Below are 27,192 nucleotides of genomic sequence, written 5' to 3' on the forward strand. Positions count from 1 at the left end.
ATTTCAATTACATCGCTTCTTCTTCCGTTCTTCTCAAATATAAGCTTCGTACAAAAAAATCTTTATTCGCGCACGGATTTCATCAGTAAGAATCCTGTTTTGTGGGGGCATTACACCGGATGGTGTTCGTCTTTTCAACCGCTTGTTTTTCTAGTTCATTTCCTACCAAAACGTGAAAGGAAATTGTGATCAATGTCAATGTGTGTGTATAATGTGATTAGTTTTACTGACATCATCTTATTTCTATGAAATAAAGACTTCTGGGTCCAGTTCCACAGTTCTGAGTTAAGATTTGATCCTGGGTTAACTCATTCAAAATGAACTAATTTTAACTCAGAGTTAACTCTAACTCACAACTGTGGAACTGGGTCCTGAGCTTTATTCCAACATTAAACATTGTTGAAGAAATTTTCAAGTTTCCAATGAAAATAATGTGAGTTGGGGGAGTTCATAAAGTTTATGATTTAAGATGATTGTCAACCTGCTGCCTTCAGTTTTCTTCCGGAAGCCGCCGCTGGCTACGAATTTATATGAGCAATTCCTTTCCTTCTCTTTTGGACTTTAAATCTTTTCAAGATCTACTAATGTCTTGGTCTAGAATGTTGGTAAAAATGCCCCGGGAAATAATGTCCCGGAAAATGTGTCCCAAAATGTGTCAAAAAAGAGCTTAAATTAGAGCTTATTAACAGTTTATTTTCATTCACTGAGGCGACAGTGAAGAAATCGGAATTTCGAAAAACTTTTTGACTAATTTTTGCTTCGAAAAAATTATCCATTGATTACGGCATTATTCGCGGGAATTATGACATCATCATCGACGAGGAGGCTGGAGTCTGGAATCTGTTAATTATATATAGTATATATATATATATATATATATATATATATATATATATATATATATATATATATATATATATATATATATATATATATATATATATATATATATATATTTATATATATATATTTATATATATATATATATATATATATATATATATATATATATATATATATATATATATATATATATATATATATATATATATATATATATATATATATATATATATATATATATATATATATACATATATATATATATATATATATACATATATATATATAATATTCAGTTACTTGAGTGTTATTAGTCATTTTATCTGTAAGGTTATTAATATTAACTCGTGTTGGCAGAAGATGAGCAACAATGAATCCAGCATTGAATCTATTCATCATCACTCACTCACTCATCTTTAATACGAGATATATTTATCGAATTGGGGATTCATATAGATATACACGACGGCCCACGCAACGTGTGGCTGCATCGTCGGATAACGTCATCGCTATATCAAAAAACTGAGCCATTATTTTCGACGAAATCATTTTGAATTAAGAAATGAAATCGTCGATTATTGATGAAATTGAATGAGGTATGAAGACAGTTTATGAGCAGTAACAGTTCAGCGTGGAGTGTTTGAAAACATTGGACGTACTTCATACTGCTGATGATGTGTGGTCTTTCTATGATAAATGATTGGTGTTCGGGGAGTTTTAATTTGCTGGTAAAAACATGCTGATTACCACTCAACTATTCCCAATAAGCATTGTTTTCTGCGAATTTCGTCCGTCAGTCTAATCAGACGTTTTGGCAAACAATTTTTCCATGTGTCTGTTGAGTGTTTGACATCGGGGACCTGCGGCTTTTCAACTCATCTTCGCTAAGAGTCTATAGTTTTTTTAAGCAATCCTTCGGGTGCCATGTTGTGTTAAATACATTTTATTAAGATGTTTTTCGGATGCACGGCGTTCATTAGCTCAATGTGAAGAACTAACCTTCTCCATGTGTCGGAATTTTAAAAGTTCATTGTTGAGCGTATGACATCGTGGCTGCTGAAGTAGCGAGGCTTTCCATCCCCCAAAAAATAATGAAAATTAAGCTAAATTTTAGTATACTCTTCTATTTTTCACATTAGCGCGATATAATGTCTTAGCAATTATCAGCGTTGATAAAATATTGACATCAACTCTGACAACCATTGATGAAACATGTGAAAGATGTGTTAGTTTGTGACACCCTAAGAATGAAATGTTTGTAAAGTCTGAAATGTTTCCTTGAGCTCGTAGTTCAATATTACGACCATATCCTTATATCAAAAATGATGAAAAATTATATGAAGTATTCAATATGTACAGTCCAGAACAAATAGACTAATCATACAGTAATCAGTGAAACAAACTAGGGCTGATATACAACATAAAAACAGTTACCAGCTAAACGTTTCAAACTTAACTTTTCATTAGAAGGATTATATGTTTTTTGGGTTAAACTTAGCTTTTTAAAAATTCTCACACACATGGAAATGTGAATCGAAATTGTTTTTTTTTTTTAGGTCTGATATCCTACACCGAATACCTGTTCCTCCTCTGTGTTTTAACCAGTAAGTATCTTTTATAAAACATTAATTGTTCTCATTTTTAAGTATTTAATTTTTCTTATCATAAAAGCGTGTATCATTAGAAACTGTCGGTGTGAGGAGTTCATATTGAACCATGGACGTATATAATCTAGTTTACAGCCGCGATCACATGGAGATGATTTGGCGCGGGTCAAATCGGCACGGATGAGGTTCGCGCCAAATTTGGCCCGTGTCTAATTAGAGAGCGTGTTCGCACGCAAACCATTCATTCGATACTAAACAATGCTCAAACAAAGCGAAGTGGATCATTTCCGGTGCCAGTTGCAATTCAAACGCAATCATTTGTCTTGTGCTAAAATTTGGCTCGGGCCTAACAGGCTCGGGCCGATTTGGCACCCGTGTGAACAGTTGTTCCGGGCCAAAAATGCTCGCGTGATCGCGGCTTACGTCGATGATTGAACCCAGTTAGTGTGTGGTATAAGCTGCCTACGCTATACTAGTATAGTACGGTGATTCTAATGATGTTCAATGAAGGTAATCAAGTTTTTCAGGTGGATGTGGTTTCAGTATTTATCTGTCTGGTTTTAGAACAGCACGCCGTATTTTACTTTCATCTTGTTTCTACTCATTGAACTGTTTTCCTCACGTTCGATTTGCTCTACTTCTACCGGGACCCGAGCGAGGCCACTCTAGTTAGTAACGTTTTCTGAGAGATTGCACTTGTTACACCGATTTCCTCATTCTTCTCATTCTTCTCCGTGTTTTCTGAAGGCCGACGGTATTTTTATCGAATGAAATTTTCGATCCACTAAAGATTTGATGACTAGTAGTATAGTAGAAAGGACAATAGACACTCTCAAACTTTGTGAATAGATGTTGTAATTGAAAGCTGCTATGATACACATTAATAGATTAAAAAAGAAATTTATCAAGAGATCGATTGATTTTGAAAAAAAGATTCTAGATTTAGGTGTCTCACCACCTGACAATGATCTTTAGTGAGAGTCTATGATGGTTTCTATAAACAAGTGACTGTCTGATATCAATAAAATCAAAACCTACAATAAAATGAAAAAAAGTTAGTAAAGAATCAGACTCAATCCTTTGAGCCATTTTCAAAAGCCACAGCATGTATATAGAAATAGCTAGAATGCAGTAATGTCACTCATGTACAAAAATGCTAATTCTTTGGGTTTTTCAATAAACTTTGAAAATTGTTCACCGCCTTTGGACATTCTACTCAAATTCCTGGTCATTTATTGCTGCATTTGAAGGCTGTAGGTGCCGTGGTTTTACTCACGGTCAATTATAGTGTGATAGTGGGTTTTATCTCTAGAGTCCGAGATGTTGTGTCTTTTTTTATTTCATTTATTGATCGCTTATAAAGTTTTTGATTTTTTAATTTCATACATTATGGGTTTTGAGTATATTCAATAAACTGAATGTGGGGTCTCTTTCAATCGGAATGTCAGTAGAAAATAAATACCGCGGGGGAAAACGTTCTCAATGGACTAGGAAATGAATCTACGAGACGCTTGAAAAAATGGCATAGCGCGTCTGAGTTGTGCGGCAAAAATAATTCGACATGTTCACAATATGGCGGTGTGGGTGAACTCAGACAGATAGTGCCCACAAGGTGTATGGGAAATGTGTTAATCATGGTAATTATTGATATTGTCTGGGTTTAATTTGAACTCAGGGTGGTACAGACCAGTCAGTGCAGTCTCTACAACAGGAAATTACTGACTGTATTACATAGTTTCAACTTTAATCTCCTATCGACATGATTTAATGTTTTCACACGTTTTTCTTCCAACCAGCAACTTCTATTACCGGTTGCGCTTTAAATGATTATTCTTACGATATCAATTTATATTTGAATGTTCAGGGTATTATACTACCGGTTTGTTGAACTGGTCTCTGTCGCCACTGCTACGCCTAATAAGTGCCTTTATCAGGTGGTTGTTGGGCACCAGCGATGAAATGGGACCTCTCTCTGTCAGTAATTCTGCTCTCTGGGACAGACAGGAGAGGCTATATCTCTTTCTTTGCGTCCACAGTGACAGTAGGGTTCTTCGCAGGATTATTTTTGGCAAGGCTACGCTACATAGCTTGATTAATTCTTCAAAAGATCAATAGATTAATTTTGTATTCATTATTCCTGAAGATGACTATTAGGATATAGTCGAAACGTTGAAATAAACTACTATCTCGAAGTTTCATTTTCGGACTTTTTATTATCATTGTTGGATTCTCTCCTCACAGATTAATTTTGTGATTGCTATTTTGTATTGCCATAATATTTCGCGTTATACAAGTACGTTATATTTGTACGCTGTACTTAGTACAGAGTTACAATAGAATGAAATGAATATAATTGGTTGAAATCGCAAAATAATATTTTGATTGCCGTGTGTCCATATTAATCCGAAGGTAATATTTCGATATTTGTGAATTTCACCTAATTATGATAACCCTGCAGGTAAGCTGTATTGTAGTGCTTATATATACACAATTGAAAGCACTTGAATTAGTTCAATTGGTCATTAAACTTAATTCAATAGTAATGAATAGACACTGTCCACATGTCTGAACTCTCAAACTGTCTGCTATGGACCACTTATTGTCCAGGCCAGCGCGCCGCGCTGTCAGTGTGTGGGTGTGCATTATATAACTTACTTGTCACGAATGGAATAGTTTTATGGCTTTGAGCGATCTTTCAGTCACCGGACAAAGAACCCGCTGCCTGATCTAACGCCTATAATTTATGATGGCCAGACAGCATGATGTATTTATTATATGCATTGATTTGCACCGTAATCATGGGCGCATTAAGTTTAGTAGATTAGTAAAACTAGCCCGGTGGTCCGTGGAGTGAGTCGTCGAGTTGGTGCCTCCTCCCCATTGATGAAGCTCTAAGGGTTTTTTCAGATATCTTGGATGACGGATCCGCTGATATGTTATGTGAATTTTTTTAAAATTTTTCCCTTCTCCCCGGAAAATATGGCTGTTAAAGATCCAATGTGCCAGACATGCATTGACACAGGGAATGAGTTCAATCACAGCTAACTTTATACATAATACACATTCTGTTCGATAAATTATAACATTTCCATCTAATGATTTCTTTTCTAATTTTTTCTCGTCTCCCCTCAGATATTTAGTTTGATGGTATTGGTACAAAATATGATTTTTCTTTTAATATTTTGCCCTTCCTGGAAATGACCCTGATAAGATCAGCCATCCAAGTTATCCATACGAAAGACCTTCCCGGTGCTCGATGAAGAATCGATGATCGACGATCATTTTTATCATTTTTTTTCTCGATATTTTCTGTTCCCTTATTATTTTCATTATCTTCATTATTTTACGCGTTATTTATCAGATTCCGCTGACGTCGAACGGCCGTGGGAAAAACAGCTTAGATATATGAAACGCCGGCCAGTTGACCGTAAGAGAAGAGTGTCTATCAAAAGTAGTTTGCACTTCGCATCATTTCTGAAAACATAGAAAGATCCGTTGTCGCTTTCACTCATTTCTAACAAAGGCTTATTTTATGTCGTTTCGAGCGTTAACCGCTGCATGGTGTCGTCGTTTTAAAAAATATTCAATTTTCTAACCCACAACTCACAGTTTTCTTCGTCTCATTAACAGTCAATAATAAACGCCAGAACTGTTATTGAGAAAAAGTCATTCGTTAAATGCGTTATCCGCGAAAAATTCCTCAACCGGTATTTATGTTGTCGTTTTCAAAATCTGATTCCATTCTGAATGTTTTGTAGTCATTTTATTGTATTTGATGAAATTCAATAAAAGCAGGGACCGTTCATTGTTTTCACTGCTAGGATTGTGGCAGCACTATCTAGTACAGCTGCTGCTGCTGCTGCTGCTGCTGCTGCTGCTGCTGCTGCTGATGATGATGATGATCGTGCATTTATTGTTGCTTATTTGTCTTTTCTCCACATCTTTTTACTCATTATTGTTCCCTGCATTTCTTCTGTTCTGAATTCTGTTCGTTTTGATTCCTCGTTTTCTAACCATTTTATATGATTTTTCTACTAATAATTCTTGATTTTTATAAAGTATCCTCATAATTTTAATCGTAAGTTGTTTTTCCTTGTAACAACATCGTTTTTGAGTTGAAGCTGATATTTCATGATCTGCTGATTTTTCAGAACCGCAGTCAGGATTTCGTATCGCGTTCAACATGTTCGACACCGATGGTAATCAGAAAGTTGACAAGAAAGAATTCCTCGTGGTACGTGTTGTTACAGTAATCAATTATTAACTTATATTTTAACGAAAATAATCTGTAAACTAACATACAATTAATTAACCTTTAAATTCAAAGCTTCGACTTATAGAAACTACGAATAATATCGCTTACTTAATATAGAATATTTAGATACTCAATAACTTACAAAATGATATCATCTTTATTATATATATATATATATATATATATATATATATATATATATATATATTACAAATAGAATATACTTCTGTCAATTTGCGGCATGATAAATTCTGTATTTTCACAAACGAATGCTAGTTTTGCTTATAGATCTAGCTACATGGAGCCACAAAGTCCCCCTGGAAATCTAGAATATAGTCTTCAGTTAAACCTGGGACTTATTTGTCCTAACACAATTTTCCTTTTATGGAACCAATATACGCGAGATAAGTTTCTCTCCCCCCCCCCCCCCGAAGATGATAAATTGACTTCTTGGTAACTTTTTGACTATTTGACTCAGGTCTAAAAATAAGACGTTTCATTATGAAGTAACTGGATCTCGTACCGAGCGGTCAGTGTTTGTGTCCTCGGTAATATAACATCAAACTCTTCCCTTCGTATCAGTGAATATTGATCTAAAATTGTAATGAGCTTATCCTTATCCTGAGTGTCCTAAATTTGATACATGCTTTAATTATCGAATGTGCATTAGTTTGACTGCCGTGGTGAGGAATGTCCCCTATGAATTGTTTGTCCTGATAATCTATTTCACCATCCATAGATCCACTTACACCGCGACAGTTCACTCGCATCAATTCACTTCTGGTTGAACTAAGTTAAATACATCCGTTTAGGCGTGTCTGCTTTAGGTTATTAAATTCATGTTTGACCATCGATGAATGAAACCTTTTCTTGCTATTGCTCGGGTAGTTGCTTTAAACTGCTTTTTCAACGCAATCTAGTCCTTAATCATAATCAGTCAGTAATGATCATCAGAGATCATGATCACCAGAGATCCGGGTCATTCAAGAGATCATGATCATCGGAGGAGATTGTGATCACCAGTGATCCCAATCATCGGAGATCATGATCATCAGTGATCTGGGTCATTCAAGAGATCATTATCATCAGAGGAGATTGTGATTACCAGAGATCCTGATCATCAGAGATCATGATCGTCAGAGATCGCGGTATAATTGATCATGTTACTGGTGAACAGCGATCCTCATACAATCGTACTACTTATTTCAAAGTACTGTATCCGATCATTTACGATTGTCTGAATGTAAATATATGTAGTTGATCACTGCTGATCACGTTTTCTTTCCCAACGTGGATCGTTGATTGCGAATGAATGTCACACCGTTTTAACTTGTTACTCCCGACTGCCTCGAAGGTTCGTGTCCAATGGGTGAAAGTTGAACCTGTAAGAAACTGATCTCGCGACGATCGGTAGTTTATTAGTTTCTCTGTTTTCCGTTGCGACTGACTCTAATATTGCCTGATTTATGTCATTTGCAAACAGTTGGAGGGAGTAATCCGGGCAACTCGAGCTGAACGTAATCGCCAAGCACTCTCACAATCGGATTCTCCTGTGAGTCTCACACAAATCACCACCGCCACTTTCTCTCTCTATTGTCCAGTTCACAACGTTCGAAGTTTAGTCCGTTCCAATTTAGAATGGACCGAATATTCACATTAACAAAAAATCTGTTCTTTTTGACAATGGAAGTTTATACCGCCGACCATACCATCCGCATCCAATTTTTAGAACGGACCAAATGGAAATTTTGCTTTAATTGTCCGTCAATCACAGTGTTGTGTCAAGCTGGACCAGTGATATTGGCTGATTTAAAAATGCACAGCATTGATTTGGTCCATTCTGAATTGGTCCACTTCAGGTGCGGGCCAAATTTGAACGGACTAACTAACTTGCGATAGTGTGAACGAGGCTTATCACTTCTTTTTCACAGTCAAGTCTCGACTTGCAACAATAACGGTGAAATCAACAGTCTTCCGACCAACTGGACATTTGAAAATTATTGAATAATTGAAAATGAAAATTCCAAAAGTCGAGCCAAATTTTGCCTTCGTCAAACGGGCACGGATCGATCGGGCGACGATGTAAACGACTGGCCCCGGTTAAAATCGATCGTATGATCGCGAAGCTGATGTGTAAACAACTGATCCGACGCGGATTAAAATTCTACGCCCTGCGGTAAGTTTCGACAAAACGGTCGTGATTTTTAATTCGGGTCGGTTCATTTGTATTCACCGTTTAATGCAAGAAATTTCTAGTTTAAATGTGGCTACACTCTTTTTAGTTTTAGAATTACACGATCAGATCAGCTGCTTTCCATTGCAGATATTCCACATTTATTCGTGCGTGTTGTTTGTCTTTTTTCGACGATTACAATTCGAGGTTTTATCCCTCGTTTAGAATTTCAAAACACGATTTAAAATAGCTACTTTTTTTCGTTTATTTTTTAATTTTAATTACCGTTCAGTTGGAGTCGATATTCAAGGTAAGATTTTGAGAAAATTGTGACGTCACTTTTTTTGGTTTTAGGTTTTGTTTGAAGGTATTTCTTTTGATGTGTTTGAATTTGGATGTCTATTAGTTACGGTCACGGTGTGTTTCACTGGTCACTATCATGTTTCTATTCGGGTGGTGAAATTAATGACAGTTCGGTCTGTCAGATGATTTGCCAGGTTTGGTCATCAATCAGGAGACCTTTGACCTTTTTTGAAGTTGATGTACGTTAAAGTTCAACACGTGTTAATTAAATGAATACATGTACCTTGGAATATGTGATATTGTGCCAAAATTTTAACGCTACCCATTTACGAAAAAGTGGTTAACGAATGTTAATAAGAACCAACGTCAAAAGCCGAATAAGTACTTTTTATATATGATTTAGTTCATTATTTGCTGCTGAGGTATGAACTAGTTTTTGGAAATGTAAAATTTTTACCGCGCTTATAGAGCTCTTAGGTTGAATCTGTGAAAAGCTCTAGGACCATCGTGTTCGTGAACTATTAGCCTTGTCGTCGTTCGTACTGTTTGCTCTTTTACTACGCGGCGCAAGAAGTGCAGTTATTGGGCTTCGGCTTGATGTGCTTGAAATCTGAATAACGAATCAACTTCACTAAAAATGCATTCATAGCGTCCAATGTCGTAGATAGATCAATATTACACGGTAAAGAATGTACGTAAGTTTGTGTAGTATCCGAGAACCGTGTCAGTAAATCCCATCGGACTAACGTCATACTTTTCTCTAGCGTCAAATTTGATATATCTGATTCCTCGAGTCTGAAACGATGTTGATCTGTCTCTCAACGAAGCCCACGCACGCATCGGGTCTCCCAAAAACCCATAAATCCTCACTGGCACGGCCCACGCTTTCTACCTACGCGTCTCTTCTTTACGTTTTAATTAAATGTCAGATTGTGATAAAAAGTTTTATTCATGGTTCTTAATCATATTTGCTACCGACTGCGGCAACGGTTTATTGCGTCGGTTATGATCGCAAAGGACGATCAACATTTATAACTCTAAGCAGCTGGTCTGATAATTAGTTCCATAGGTTTAGTTGTTATTATTGTTTAATCCAATCTCAGTGATTTCATTCATTTATTTTAATTGCGTTTGATTTTTTATTTCGCGTTTGATTTTTGTCCGTTGAGCTAATATTTCACTCGCGCTCGAATTTCACGGTTTAGTCACAAATCATTTAGAAAAATGTGTAATATATTATGCTTCAATGATTTGACAAATTTGTACTGGTTTTTGCTTGTGTGATCTGCCTATAAATGGACTTCTGGCGCAATAGCAGTATTTTTCCCCAATATTTGATAGGCGATTCTCCAGTTTGATGCAGATGGAGTTTATGATGACGTCATTTTTCGCAAAAAGTTTCATAATTTTTCGGTTGTAAAATGCGAAAATGTTTCATTCAGTCTTTGATGGCTGAGATTAAGTCGATTGTGCAGGCTGACCAGTCTTTGATGACTAGGATTGAGTTGATTGTGCAGCTGATCAGTCTCTGATGACTAGGATTGAATCGATTGTGCAGGCTGATCAGTCTCTGATGACTAGGATTGAATCGATTGTGCAGGCTGATCAGTCTCTGATGACTGGGATTGAGTCGATGCGATTGCTCGTGACTGGATTTTCTGCGACCATCAGCGACGGGCGCATCTCAAAGACCCGTCAACCTTACGCATCTTTGTTACTTGCACAGTGACACCGATCGCAATGAGTCTCACACATTCAACTCTAGGAGATGCTACTTCTCTCTAGTCGCACACCATCGCAGACAGTCGTCGTTCAATCGCGCCGATTAGCGACCAGTTACAACCTCGTTGCCTATCGGTTTGATGATGATTATATTCCCAGTGATACTGATTAAAATACCTTCGATCTGCGCATTCTTGCTTTCTCCGTTTTTATTTCACTTCTCAATGTTATTCATCTCGCGATATCTATATCTCTTTGTATTTATTTATTTTTTAGTTACAGTATTTGATTGGCGTGAAGTTACGAGGAGTGTTTAACTATCCCAATCTTACCCCGATTCAACAAGTATGAAAACTATCATCTTTCCAATATTGTTCGTTTGTTGCTAAATCCGTTTTACCCCCCCCCCCCACGCCCCTCATTATATTCATTAGAATCAACTGTGATTTATTGCTACTTAAAGAACACCATTATGATTATTCTGATTTTATGAAAATTTTCGCTCCCCTGCTGGCAATATTTACCCATTGAAGTAAATAACTTGGATGAGCGAAAACTATTTTAGCAGCAAACGGTCGGTATTCCCTGGAATGACCAGCATGTCTGCCCGGTTTGTCATTATTGCATGGTCTGTCTTTAAATAATTGGATGATTATTTATAGCCTGATGAGATGATGAATATTCCTAGTCCTATTGTTACCCTGTGGACAATGGATTAATGAAGTTTCTTGTGATTTAGTGTTAGATAGATAGATAGTTAGATACCTCATTATAAACAACTGTTATTCAGATAAAGTTTAATTAAACATGATTTCGAAGCTATATTTATATATTTGTGTAATATATTTGGTTATGGATCCTCCTGAATAGAAATGCATTGAAGACTTGTATTTACTCCAGATTATTACAGGTATTAATTTGCAGCCATTCGTACATTCACCGGTTTATAGTTTGATGTTTTGGCTATCAGTTTTTGAAAATGTGCCGATAAGATGGTTTTTGTGGTTCATTTTCTCTCGGGGGGAAGTTCAGCTGCGTATTAATACCTGCGCATATCACCTGTGTCTCCTGTCAAAAGAAACAAAGGGTTATAGATATTAATTTACATCCATCTATGGAAGATATAAGTTTATATTGCTCTTTGTCAAATCTTGGAGTAATCATTTGTCAAATGATTACTCCAAGGTCAAATCATTAGCATGATATATATTTTCTGATTTTCAGGCATGGAGTTTTCACGTCTTGAGTAATACACAATGACAATGTTTCCCTATTTAGGTGTTTGTATAAAAATCCCTTTTTATGCAGTTGTTGAATCCGTTGTCTGGAATTTTAACTGTACAGCTCGAAAAATGTCTACTTAAACTCGCTATACAGAAATGCTCACATAAAACCAGTCCATATATGAACTAAATGTTGTTTTTTAAATTTTTTTCTAAACGTGTGGCACTCCTGTATGTAATCACTCGCGTCACGACTATTGAAACAAGTGACATTAAGATAGGTATCTGTCCCATTCACACAAGTGTTATTACTGATTGTCGGCGTGGGTGGTTTTGATATAGCGGGGAAAACCCTTCCATAAACCTACCGATTACTCTGAAATCTATCAGCTGTTGAAATGAACTTTTTTCTCAGACTATGCCCAGGTTACGAAGTTTCTTCATTTCGTACCTTTTAACGTCATATGCAAAATTTTCAACTCGTAAACATATGAACCGTCATGTGAAAAGTACCAGCGACCTTGACATTTAGCCAGTAAAAATGGTTTTGTCAAGTATTACGCCCGAAGCGTTTGAAACCCTTTTTGCACCGAGGGAAATTTGACATTTCAATTTCGGTTTTTTAATTTAGCCGAATTTATAAAGATTAAAATGTCAAACGATTTAGGCAACGCATTTGTTATTGTTAGCTAGGAAGGATTATTACTGATAATTGCCTCCCAGTGAAACAGCAAATCCATCTTCTAATCGCTCACAGACATTTTCTTTACTCCCTCTAAAGCTTCAGGGCATATATTCTAGACTTCAGCAAAATGAAAATGGCAACTGCGTGCAATGCTAAATCATGGAAGATCACACCCGTTTGGAAAACAATACAATTCTTTACAAAGTTTAATGTAAAATTTCCATCTATATTCGATTTCACATATTGACATGGGAAGGTGGAGGACCCTCGATCGTTCCGCTTCACGAGAAACCCCTCAGAACCGTGAATTAGTTGTGCGTGGTCGTGTCTGTCACTGTCTGATGATTGACATGTTGTTGTTTATGAATCTTAGTTACAGTTTCTTGTCAGTAAGTTTCTGCACCAATCATTGAATCCGTACAGAAGACGTAACAGACCCGCTTCAAACGCGCAAACATCGTCACCATCCTCATCATCGTCATCGTCGTCGAATATTGTATGTACACGTGTCAGTGCGCCACCTATTATCCGATTTTCATATTCGTAAAAATAGTCGCTTCAATTTTTCTGATCTTTTTCATTCTCCTTTTGATAGCGTGTGACCTGTGTTTAAACTGGGACCCGATCGGGCTTCATTTAAAATTCCGAATTTACGATATAAAATAATAAATTCAATAATTTCACTCGTTCGGGCTGAATTGATTATATGAAAATGGATGGCTCCGAATATACCCTAATTTGGGTATTCATAGTCCCACCCATTACATGAACGGATTGGTCCAAATATCCTGGTTTAAACGATGGCTCACACACTCCTTTACTCAAATACGTATGTAATTCTACTAACATTTTCTATACTCGTGACGGAATATGTATTGAGCGAGCAACATCAACAGCAGCGGGGCGGTGACTGAGAGAATATTGAAATAATGATCACTAATGTGGTCGCTTTCATCTCATCCATTTTCATTTTGTTTGTAAAAAACGATCGCAAACAAAATGATATCATTGAATTTACTGAAGGTGTCGCTAATTATGACGCATTATAAATATACTCGTACATAAATGAGATGATTTTATGTGTCCTATTTTTATGCTTGATTAATCTGTATTTTTTTTATATCCTGTTTTGGTTTTCAGTGATGTGACTTCCCGATCCAAAATTAATTCCTACCTCCCTTGTTGACTGCATTTTTCATGCAAATTTGTATCCGTTCAAATTCTGTAGCGAATTCGCAAGATATCGGTATACCATCGCCGTAACTTAAAGCGCTACAATTAATTGAAATTTCAAATTCGGAATGAACGGTCGAATCTTAAGTGCTGCTTTTAAAGAGTGATCGTCGAAAGGTTTTATGGGTTGCAGGACCCAGTTCCACATTTCCGAGTTAAGATTTGACTCAGAGTTAACTCATTGAAAATGAACTAATGTAAACTCTAACTGACCACTGTGGAACTAGATCTTGAGTTCAGAGTAAACTCTAACTGACCACTGTGGGACTGGATCCTGAGTTCAGAGTTAACTCTAAATGACCATTGTGGAACTGGATCCTGAGTTCAGAGTAAACTCTAACTGACCGCTGTGGAACTGGATCCTGAGTTCAGAGTAAACTCTAACTGACCACTGTGGAACTGGATCCTGAGTTCAGAGTAAACTCTAACTGACCACTGTGGAACTGGATCCTGAGTTTAGAGTAAACTCTAACTGACCACTGTGGAACTGGATCCTGAGTTCAGAGTAAACTCTAACTGACCACTGTGGAACTGGATCTTGAGTTCAGAGTAAACTCTAACTGACCACTGTGGAACTGGATCCTGAACTGACCACTGTGGAACTAGATCTTGAGTTCAGAGTAAACTCTAACTGACCACTGTGGAACTGGATCCTGAGTTCGGAGTAAACTCTAACTGACCACTGTGGAACTGGATCCTGAGTTCAGAGTAAACTCTAACTGACCACTGTGGAACTGGATCCTGAGTTCAGAGTAAACTCTAACTGACCACTGTGGAACTGGATGCCGGTTGATAACTGCACTGGTATAATTTGCTACAGGGTTTGAATCCAGTTGTCGAAGTGGTTTCTTATTTAGTCGTATTTTAGTCTAGATTTTTCAACCTCTCAAACGCGAAACCACTTCGACAGCTGATGGTCTAAATCGTCTCGGTCGGTGACCAGTTTGTTTTTCGATTGTTGTTTCCGCGAGTTTTTTTCTCTGCCACACGACGAGGAACATGCGTTAATACATTAAACTGCGCTTTCACTAATTAAATCTGAGTTGTATTTATTTATTCTTATTACTGCAGCTTTCACGGATATTCGGTAGTGTACCCAACGATGACATCACTAACCTGCCCGATTCACCCGATTCACAAAACGTTGATGATACACCTAGAGAACGGCAAATAGGAACTATATGGGATGTAGGTTGATTAATGCACTGTACACCACAGTAAAGATGACGCACACACGTCTTATCCGTATTCATCGAGTTCTCTAAAAATCACTTTATTATACAAACTGTATATTTATGACTGTGCCTCGTTTTTGGAAGTTTTTCAAATTTATGATCTGTACGGCGACAATTTGTCTCTAAAATTTCGAAAACGTGTGTTGAAAGCGCGGAAAACGAAATGACATTTAAGAAAAAGAAATTTACTGTGTGTAGGTTCTTATTTATTACGTTATTGGTCTAAAACGCGTTCAGTTTTTTGTTTTTGTTTTTGATGCGGCCACACAAGATCTGCTACTATTCCAATTACGCTCAAAATTTATATATTTATATATCGTCTGTTGGCCTTCGATACAGACATATAGTGAGACAGACTTTGTAACCGTGTATCTGATCGCGCTGTCAATTGCCAGGAAGAAAAAAAAACGTTTAAAAGTTAAAAGCCCTATCTGAAAAACCTTTTGATATCGTGGCGTAAAAAGGGCAAATTCCACGCGAAAGTCTGGACCCATAAATCCGTCTGATTCTTTGATGATTTTTGATGTTTGTAATCTTTATGACGTGATCAGATATTCGGCTGAAAAATAACAGTCCAATAAATAAGAATCTGGACACAGACGTATAGTGGCTTTTGGACCGATTAAAAACAACAATGACGAAAGTATTGATGCCTTTTACATGTGCATTGTTTGAACATTGCATCAATCGGAAACCTGTTCGTGCTGAGGTTAGAACGATGTTTAAAACGGAGAAATCTGGAAAAAGCTCAGAATTTCTCATTTGAACTGAGTTTTGAATAGTTCTTGTTTTGCTGTATAAAAAATTTACACGTGTTTGAACACCTTTAACTAACGTTAATGATCTGTTATGCTTAAACTATTCGCTGCTACTAAAGAAATGGCTGAATGAAAAAATCTGCATGAATGGTGTCGGGTTGGAATCTTTTTCGTATCGAAAGTTGATAATGTTTTCAGCGGCGAAATTGTGTAAATGACGATAGCGCAAATAGAAACGACTGGATCGTTGTTTATTTTCATCTGAATTTGCAAAATAATTGATCGTTAAAACGTTTAATTCGTGCCCTGGATGATATTTTGCCTGGATAATCTACTTTTTAAAGAAGTCCTACTTTCTGGCTATTTATATGTATTTAGATAACTTTCTTCGCAAAATACACCGTATTTGGATTTACGAATGATCTATCGATTGACAGCGACGATATTCCGTTGAACTCGAGGAGTTATCTATAGTCATACACGCAATATCGCCGCCTCGTTGAAATAGACTCACGCGATTAGTTTTCGTTTTATCGTTCATAAATATCATTTAAAATATGAAACTACGCGTTCAATTTGATATTAACTAAAAAGTTTTAAGATGTGGACGAAATTAGGGAAGTCAAGGGCGTGGCCAGTATGTAAAACTGTCGACACGATATAAATACACCACAGTTATCCCACAATAATTCAGCCAAAGATGTTTAGTTCTCGATGAAGTAAAAATCCTTTACTAAAGAACTTTACATTTCTGGCTGAATTATTGTGGGATATTTCTCTCGTAAACAGTATAGGACCCGGCAGGCTACACTGTTATGGCCAAGTCATCATTATCAAAACACCTTGAATTAATTCAATCCGTCGCTTGACGAATTTACAGTGTAAACTATTAGGGATCGTTCATTTATTACCTACGCGGCCGATTCTGGCCTGAAAAAGTCAAATTTCATGCGTACTTAAAAAAATGAATGATCCACGTTAACTCTTTTTTTAATTGTTTTTAAAATGATGCTAAGATAATGTTTGTAATATAGACGTATTTCAAATTATCGTGCCTACAAATTGTCAAAATTCTGGCTACGTCCGTGGCAGGTGTTTGTAATATAAACTGCTATTTCACCGATCTGATGATTGCTGGCCTTGTTTTTCAGGACTCAACAAACAAGGAGGTAAAAATATTGCAGTGGTGGTGAATGATTTCTTTTTTTGCCGTCAAAAATGATGCTCGAAATACGTCGAAATTTATCGATTATGAAAGTATCATTTCTGACCCATTTCTCTTATAGTCGAAGCCCGAAAAAATCTAAACGAATACTGGCAAAAAAATTCGATTATTTCGACGAATCGCCGCATTACTAGTTCTAGATTTAAATACCGGTGGCGCCTCAGTCCAGCTATATATATATATATATATATATATATATATATATATATATATATATATATATATATATATATATATATATATATATATATATATATATATATATATATATATATATATATATATATATATATATATATATATTGTTTTTCAGGACTCAACAAACAAGGAGGTAAAAATATTGCAGTGGTGGTGAATGATTTCTTTTTTTGCCGTCAAAAATGATGCTCGAAATACGTCGAAATTTATCGATTATGAAAGTATCATTTCTGACCCATTTCTCTTATAGTCGAAGCCCGAAAAAATCTAAACGAATACTGGCAAAAAAATTCGATTATTTCGACGAATCGCCGCATTACTAGTTCTAGATTTAAATACCGGTGGCGCCTCAGTCCAGCTATATATATATATATATATATATATATATATATATATATATATATATTTATATATATATATATATATATATATATATATATATATATATATATATATATATATATATATATATATATATATATATATATATATATATATATATATATATATATATATAATATATTTTTGCATGATTTATGCCCTGAAAATCATCATTCGCTTCTGAAATTATAAATCCTCCGTGGTTCATGGTTTTTATCCAGTCCCGCTAATTGATGCTTCTCCTGATTTTGACGGTGATGATTAATCCCCTACTATGATAATCCCGCAGCGCCGTCGCCTCTTGTTCCCCATCATTCTGCATCCTGACAAAAAATTTCAAAATCAAAATAACATCGAGCATTACCCGTCGTGATTCATGATTCCCTTTAAACTTGTCCATGTTAATTCGTGGTCTAATGAAATATGTACCTTGTATTCACATAATTTTAACGGAATATTTTAAGAAGTAAATCATTTCAAAATAGCTTCAATAATGAGTTGATTTCATCCCTGCTTCCAGTAATAAGGTGTATGTCGCATAATATATATATACATAATCTGCCACTCACCCAACCCCCCCCCTCCCGCTACTGAGGTGGACAGATTTTATTTTATATCTGATTTTGAGAGTTTTAGTTTTGTCGTTAAATTTTCTTATTCTTTAAATGTTAGTTCAGATATAAGCACTAGTCGTGTACTAGTATGTACCGGTTTTTAATTCACTCGTATTAATTAGATCTGGCTGTTGAAAAAAATTAGGAATTCTGTATAAAATAATTCAAATTGCTTAATCAGCTTTCTACCGATAAACAATATGACGTGATAACGTTTCGATCCTGTGTTTTGATAATGTTTTCCGTGTAATTTTATTGAAGGTTGATACAAATATTGATATAACGGAAGTTCCCGACACGACGCTGTTGATTCATTTCTTCGGATCGAAGGGACGCGATACTCTTAATTACAAAGATTTCAGCAGGTGAGGGCAACAGCAATTTTCGGCTATAAAGAAAATTATACCCCGTTTCGCCTTAAATCGGCCGGGTCACTTTTGTAAGCTACAAAAATATTTGTAATCGGTTCATTTCTATAATTGCCGAATCCGTCATTGCTAGCTTGATCATGATTTTAAAAGAAATGATATACAGGGAATATATATCATTTTTCCTGAAGTGATGAATAATAAGACACTGCGTTTAGAAGCATATCTGGATTCGTGTTTCACAGGTTCATGGATAATCTACAAACGGAAGTTTTACAGTTGGAATTTAACGAGTTTTCTCGCGGTATGCCCACCATTTCCGAGACAGAGTTTGCAAAGATTCTGTTACGATATACGACACTAGAGGCCGCTAGTCAACAGGAATACTTGCAGCGTGTTGAAGAACGCATTCCCGATGAGAAGGTAATAGCCGCGATCACACGAGCGTTTTTGGCCCGGGCCAAGTTTTAACAAAACTCATTATTCATACCGATTTAAACCGCTCAGATTTACACATTTTTGACTGTAATATTAACGTTTTAAACCCGTATTTGTTGCAGTTTTGAACCAGTTATTATCGATTCTATTCGCAGGGCATTACTTTCGAAGAGTTCAAGAAGTTTTTCCAATTTCTGAACAATTTAGACGATTTTACGGTCGCCATGAGAATGTACACGTTCGCCAATCAACCAATCTCTCAAGGTCAGCGACACCAATAAAAACGAAGCTTTTTTTCTCTAAACTTAAAGCGCTATACATCAAATTACAAATTTAGGATGTATAATTAATTGACCTAAAATGCTCACAGACACAAGGCAAATATTATGTATCTATCTATTTCGTAAATAGAATTTACAATTGAATCTGGGTATGGAAAAAGTATTGAAAAGGTATGGAAAATTATATTGGCCAAACCGTGGACACCCTGGTTTGCACAGGGATATTGGACACAAATTATGTATCGTGTGTCATGTTATGCACTAACGAAACTTTGGCTGACGTTTCTTTTCTTTTTAACCATTTTAGATGAATTTCAAAGAGCGGTGAAAGTGTGCGTAGGTCATACGTTAGATAAAAACCTCGTGAACACAGTATTCCAGATATTTGACACAGATGGCGACGGTCATTTAAGTCATCAGGAATTCATATCAATCATGAAAGATCGTTTACATCGAGGTGTTCGAGTAAGTTTTGATTACCGGAGATTGTGAAAGGGATCATTCATTTATTACGTACGCATTAGGGGAGAGGGAGGGGTTAGTGCAATGGCGTATACTGTAATGCTTTATGTATATGGAAAAAATGGCCGATTTTGGCCGTACAGGTGGGCGGTTGAGAAAGTCAAATTTCATGCATACGTAATAAATGAATGATCCCATATGAAAAATGTGAAAGAAAAAATGTTTGACACAAATAATTAATAGAAAATGTGAACAAAATGTGAAGATTTTCTTTTAATTCGGGAAATATTTTGTAAATTCATTTAACACTTCACTTAGCATAGTTTTGGGCAATTGCTTGCCCGAGGACATTTTCTTGAAAATCATCTCGATCAACCAGTCACCAGTAAAATGTTGACTTCCCTGTAGTATGATGGTATGTTCACTTTGTTACGAAGGCCCCATTTCTATTCGGGAAAATTGATTGCTATAGATTACTAATGTTATATAGATGGTAAGAATTTGAGAATTTGAATTCATGTATTCTGCGGGACCAATGAATGTTTTTTGACACAGGCTCTACTCTAGTGCATTAATGGGTTATATGTGCGCTCTCTAACACTCATTTCAGTCACATCTCGACGAGAAAAGTCAGTGGTCGATTTTTAAAACTTGCGTCAAACGCGAAATCAAACAGAATCAATAGAGAGTAGGGAGTGATGGCTACAGCTGCTGAGATGAAAGTGGAAGATGCTCGGGACAGTTTGTTAATGTATTAGACAGCTGAGATCAGTAATAAACCTGTCATATATTGGTTTCAAGGATATTTTCACTAACTCTAGATTGTGAAGAGGGTGAAATTTGTTGCGAATAAGGCGACAATTGTTAAACCCACGATGAAAAAACCGAACATTTCTTTAAACATCGACAAATTTAGAAATTTGTCACGAAATCCGAATTTTCAGTTTTTGGCCATTTTCGGTTTATTTCATTGTGGTTTTGAAACTTCTGTATATTGTAAATAAAATATCTAACGTATATCTAAACATTGTTTACGTTGTGAGATCAATCTATCGAATGTTATCGGGCTTTAGAGAATAAAGGATATAATATTATTCAACTGCTTTTTGAGAATATATGGTGTAAGGAATCGTTCGAGCTGCTCTGGTTTTACTCTCTGATTCCGATAGATGGCAGAGTCAGTGAAACAGCAACCGCTCGAATATGATATATTTATTCTTTTCTTTTCAATTTTTCTATATACAATGTAGATCTGTTAGCGTTAACACGTATACCTGTATGATGATCGTACGGCGCTTATTGCACTTTTTATATTGTTTTTCCTTGAAGTGTTAAAAATTACAAATAAATGATAACAAATAAAATGCGATGAATCGAGCGTTTGATTTTTAATTCTTTAATTTCTCGAGACTGATGATCCGCTGAGCATATGAGAACTGTCGGTGTAATCCAGCCTGGAGCCCACCCTCTTCGTGATAATCGGATGTGGCCATTCGCAAATTTTCTAATTCTATTTACGAAATTAAAGATATAATGTACTTAGGGAGAAGTAGCCAATTATATCTCGCGTATACAATGTAGATGTCTACGCACTTTATGCATGGTCCTCGGTGTAAGGGGGTCTGTTCGTGTTGAAAACCTTAACGAGGCGAAGTCTTTAGGATTAGAATTTGAGACTAATCTATGATCAAGTGTCGAATATCGGGGTCTGGTTGCGGATACCTACCACGAATGAAGAAAGGAGAGATGTGAATTTAAATTATTCACCGTCATTCGTTTCTTTTTCCCCCGGAGACGATATCCTGCGAACTGCTGCTATTCGTTATACCGCGGCTGGAGGAGGAGATAGTCTGTCTGTACTACACCTAGTCTAAACGTTATTCATAATTTAATCAGATCTTTTCTTGGGATTTCACATCGGGTTCCACGAATTCAATTTTTGATCGAGTCTGGGAATTTGAGACTTGCCGCTGGCACTGGAAGGCTTATCCGGAATCTGCGATGTTTCAAAATACTTTTCCGCTTTATACGGTACCGGTATATAAGTCGATCCATATTGCAGCGGAAAAAAAGTCCAGCCGGTTGGAAAATGCTCAACGTTTTCCAGTTGAATCGCGCTTTTCTGCCCGATTGCTGCAACAATGAAAACCACACAGCGTCATTTCGGATATAAAGCTTCTTTTCTGTCGCTTTAATAAATGCGCATTCGAGTGAATCATAATTTAAAGTAACGATAATTGAATTTTTATTTCGTGAAAATCTAATCTAAATCGCGTTTCGCTGATGCGTGTTACACAGTTACAATACAATATCCATCGGGATGAATAGAAGACCAACTATGTGCAAACTTTTAAAAGAGAACTTACATTGATTAGAATCTACAAATCTTTGCACATTTGGAGTTGTATAATGAATTCATGACCAGATCTGAGACATTGTTCGCGATAAATCAACCGAATGAGCTTTGACTATGTCAATATGACGCCACGGCAATAGTCGGCGTCAGCAATATTGGCTGATAGTAAACGCTCCAACACGTGGCGTAGCGGGACACTGTTCGCCGTTCAACCCCGCAAACGCCCAAAATATCAAGACACACAGAAACGCATCATCTTTCCAAGCATAATCTCTCCGAGGAAAATATACATAATCCTTTGCTCGTACATCGTTGCACAAAAGATGTTTAAATATATTAAACTGATCGGACAAAAGGTGCACCTTTTGACGAGATGCCATGAGCTTAGTGCGCTAGCCTTTGATGTTTGTTGTTTTTTAAGTCCCAGTGGAACTCAATCAAGCAGAGCCATCGTCGGGCCACGATATGACCTTGAGAACTGGATTCAATTCCTATAAATCCACATATTCAGCAGCTCAATTTCCAGTCAAGTTCTAATATGTACTGATTATTGAATAAGTAAAAAGGACGGATTAGTTTTATAGATTGGGCTCTATTTATATACCGGTATGCAGTTACAGCGAAATAGTCCGGTTTCATGTGGCGAAGTGTTCTTCATTTTAAATCTAATCTATAAAACTGGCCCCTGGCATGTGGATGTAAAACGATATTTTTAATGATTTCGCAGGTTCTAATCATGTGAATTTACCGGAAACCCGATTGTTAATTTTCTGGTAGTTCAACTATTCGATTTTCACATCGCCCGGGTGAACTAAGAATTACCCGAGTGAGACCGGGGGCAGAAAACGCCAGTTAAAAACTACGAAGGATCTTTTCTCGGCTTCTTACGTGTTAATATACAAGTAGTTCACCTGGCAAATTCACACGATTTCTCGTCACGAAAAAACCACGCCTCCACACGCCGGGTAACAGGCGCGGTTTTTATCATATAAAACATCTCTGACAGTTGCTCGACTCTCTCTTTCTCGAACAACAAAAACAGGACGATTCGATCGGGAGAATCGTGGATCCGGTGAATATCTGCAGCCGTCTGCTTCAGTCTGCTGTACGTGGCAGGTGTGTCGATTCACAGGCACGCATTCGGTCGCTAGAATTTACGGCACCGTTTATCTGATAGATTTGATACGGCTGAGAGACTGGTCGTGCATTGACCGCTCAATAAAGGCAGCATCCATGAAAAACTCTCCCTCGTTTTAACTATGGTGCATTGAGGAGTTTTTCCATACATATACTTATCATGTACATATAATGTATCATCGGACTGTTCTCAACACTTCGTGTTCTCAGTGTCATTTCCGATTCCATCTTTTTCGATATCTATTTACGGTCTTTGTGGCAGATATTTGATATCTGTTCTCGGGCGTTAATGTTTTTCGTGCTTTATGAGTGGGTTAACAAAGGTTGTCAGTATCTCTCTGTATTAACCGCCCCTCTTTATTTGTATGTTTCTACTGAACGGATGTACAATAACGCAAATAAAAACAGGTTCAGTTAAATCCGTGTTACCTTTCGCGCAAATTCGAGTAAAAAGTCCACTCCGCGTCAGCGACACAGGGGATCTCTAGTCGTCCATGTTTTAACCAATCCGATCACGCGCTGCTTAATCTATAGCAATGTGAAAAGCTAAGAGGCATGAGGTATTTTTTCTAAAATCACGAATGGCTGTCGTGTAACTTGAAATCGAAATGATTATGTTTATGAAGTCGAAGGAATATTTCTATCATTTACATCATGCAACTTGTCTTCAACCGCGGACCAACTTTTCATTTACGAAACTAAATCATATATGAAAAATAGTCAAGCTCTTGGGAACCCTTACAATATACCGCGTACTGCTATCGTCTACCGCTGCAAAGTGTGAATTTAATATCTGTTATGAGTCTTCTATTCTGGCATTCTAGAATTGGTAATCTTCGATTTAAAAGTAAGATGACCCGGTGCTGATATTAATCAAGTTCCTTTTTCATGAGTACCGCGGAACGACGTGGGTATAAAACATGTACGTCTTTTTCTCATTAAAGTATTTGAATATTAAATGGTTTTTGTAAATGATCTTACTGCTGTCTACCCACGCAACTTACAGACTGAAAACCGATTTATCTGACTCCATCCCTGCACTGTTACAACCTACATCCTATACTAGCTAGCGACAAGGAGGCTTTATTCTGATCATTTTTCAAACTTTTCCCGACTTCATGTTCGTCTATGCGACGCTTCACGCTTCACACTATTTCTCGTGACAAGCCAGTGATAGATTATTACGCGAAAGCCACGCGGAGCCACGTTCATGGTCGCAGGGTAGGAAAAATTGAAATTTCGATTGGGATAAAAATGACCAGTCTACGGATGAATAATGGCTGTTGCTAGTGTGATTGAAAGTGGCGTTGCATTACCGAGTATTAATCCTTGGCAATTACAGACGAGCTATACTGAGTAAATTCACTGATATTTGTTCACGCAATCCATCAGAAATAGTTATATTCCGCCATCTCTTACTCTTCTTCATTTTCTCATCATGGCAACCGCCATATGTCTGACAATCATATATTATTAACCCTATATTAACTGTTCATATTATATCTTCATTATTCAAATAAATGTACGAAGTAAAATGAATGAACTCCAAATGTATCGATAGATTTCTGAATAAGAAAATAACAGTCCGCCATTTCCTAATCCATTACGTTTAGTTGTATTTCAATATATAGCGAATTGGATTGAATTCAGTAGAAAGATACCCATATCTTTAAAGGAAGATCAAATTTCAAATTGATTGATATAGATTTTCAATACTATCTCGCTATCTTTCTCACATCATTCGCTGGTCTGCGAGAATTCTGCGCAGTGTTGAACCAAAATGCGCTTCGATAATATCGAAAGCTATCCACGGAGAATGTTCATGTTTTCGGCTCATTAAAATTCTTTAGGCAACCCGAACGAGTCTAACTATTCATTTTCGATATAACCGAGTTCCTGTTGCGTGTCACGAGTTAACGACCCGTGAAGACTGTGATCTATTCCACGGCATTTCTGCTTGTTTTTTCTTTATTGTTTTTTTTCCTCATGCTCGCAGCAGAAATGAATACGAGTATGATGGAAATCCTATAAATCTGTCTGAACCCGAATTGAAAATGTCCACCGTTCCTGTCTATCCATATCGAGTGAGGAAAACAGATTTTGATATATGTGTCCCTGGGGTATTTTGTTCACGCATGGTCGGTCGGATATATGTCAGAATTATTGCTCAAATCGATTGTTCTTTGTCATTGTGATTCTGACATACGCATATTTTTGTATACATGCATTCTGATAGCGGTAATGTACCCCGCATCCGATGCTGGATTACCTGGGCAAACCGATATGAAAGAAGGAACCAGCGCTATTGACAACAGATTCAAGCACATCGGATTTCTCGGGTAAAAGGCCTATGTATACGCGACCATGTGTACAACGGACATGAACGCGATTCCTGTAAACCGATATCTATATTTCAAACGAATGTTCAAAGTTTGCTGTAAAGATCATAAGATTTTACAAAGTCTCCTTTGATTCAAAGGTAAAAATCCAGAACCAGAGTTTCGAGAACCACCATTCATCACCGAGGCGAGTTTTACACACAAACAAAAAAAATAGTTCTACGCCGCTGTTTTTGAAATTTTCTACGCCGCAAATATTGACGTGCGTTTATTCTCGTGCAGCCAAACAAATAAATTAATCAGCTCCGCCGATCTGACACCGGGTTTATAATCAATTTTCGACTGCACAGTCGTTTGTGTGCTGCTGTAAAGACGACCAAATCCCCAAAACCAATAACCACGTCGTATCCTACCTATTCTTGTGGGAACAACCGACTAATGTTTGCCAACGATTCGACTGTGTGTTTACGAACAAGTAAAAATCGAATTAAATGAGCTTTTTCGTCCGAGATCAAACACCTGATTCAACGAGCATCAAAAACCGATTTAAGAAGAAACTTTTTTCAAAGATGACGCGCCGCTGAGTAATTACCGTTCAAAAACCAGGCATTTCATGCGACGCTTGTTTAAATATGGTCCATTTATGAAGATTGATCGCTTTGAATATCTTCTCTTCTAACCGATATGAGGATCGTGGTCTGCGGTTTGCGGATGAATCGATAGATACATATACATGTATACTCGAAATCATTTAAGAAAATTAAGCGCCAGGTGCGAGCGTTCGCAAATGATCGTCTGTGCTGGGTATGATAGGTAAATTAACCATGAATATGCTTGGGACGGTTGTGACATTTACAAAGATCATTCCTCAATTTAGATTCTCAGCCGTGCTGTTAATGTCCTGCGCATTCTATAAACCATTAACGCGTATTTGGCTGTTAAATGAAATATGTAATTTCTGAGAATTGTCCGTAAGGTTTTGATCTTCATGAAGCAGAAAAGGATTTAAGTAATATTCATGATATTCCGCCCGAGCTCTTGAAAAAACAAAGAATGACAGGGAATGGTGCCATTAATGGCAAACTGCTCCTGAAAAACCCGCGGGTCAAAGTGGCATTTCTTCTATACAATTTCCAGTCATTGATTTTTCACCTGCCATAGGAGAATTGAAAAATAATCGTGGGGAAATAACGACATTAATTTTGTAGTTGACTAGATTTGGTATCAAACAATCTACAACCTGTTGCTACTAGCAATAGTTCCCACAGAGTCGGTTCGTTTGTATGAAATATTAAAAGCATCGCGAATCGCTTCGGTCGGTGGCGGGATTTATTTGAACATGGACCTATAAACGAG

The 27,192-nt window shown here is 36.8% G+C and overlaps 1 protein-coding gene across 13 annotated transcripts in view; it reads left to right on the forward strand.

Moving 5' to 3' along the window:
* Positions 1-21,377, forward strand: part of LOC141906073 (calcium uptake protein 3, mitochondrial-like) — a 37,214-nt gene extending 15,837 nt beyond the window's left edge. Inside the window, exons 4-15 of one of the 13 annotated variants that reach the window (XM_074795250.1) lie at positions 2,400-2,447; positions 6,602-6,684; positions 9,171-9,188; positions 11,180-11,248; positions 15,116-15,232; positions 17,189-17,206; positions 17,576-17,593; positions 18,717-18,820; positions 19,069-19,246; positions 19,417-19,525; positions 19,850-20,007; positions 20,615-21,377. In XM_074795250.1, coding sequence (XP_074651351.1) covers positions 2,400-2,447; positions 6,602-6,684; positions 9,171-9,188; positions 11,180-11,248; positions 15,116-15,232; positions 17,189-17,206; positions 17,576-17,593; positions 18,717-18,820; positions 19,069-19,246; positions 19,417-19,525; positions 19,850-20,007; positions 20,615-20,689 — 995 coding nt within the window. In that variant the 3' untranslated portion in view covers positions 20,690-21,377. Of the gene's footprint in view, positions 1-2,399; positions 2,448-6,601; positions 6,685-9,170; positions 9,189-11,179; positions 11,249-13,184; positions 13,308-15,115; positions 15,233-17,188; positions 17,207-17,575; positions 17,594-18,716; positions 18,821-19,068; positions 19,247-19,416; positions 19,526-19,849; positions 20,008-20,614 lie in introns of all 13 variants that reach the window. The other 12 variants (XM_074795254.1, XM_074795252.1, XM_074795253.1 and 9 more) reach the window with 12 other exon arrangements.
* Positions 21,378-27,192: the final 5,815 nt, after the last annotated feature.

The sequence above is a fragment of the Tubulanus polymorphus genome, chromosome 5, assembly GCF_964204645.1.
Source record: "Tubulanus polymorphus chromosome 5, tnTubPoly1.2, whole genome shotgun sequence".
NCBI lineage: Eukaryota > Metazoa > Nemertea > Palaeonemertea > Tubulaniformes > Tubulanidae > Tubulanus > Tubulanus polymorphus.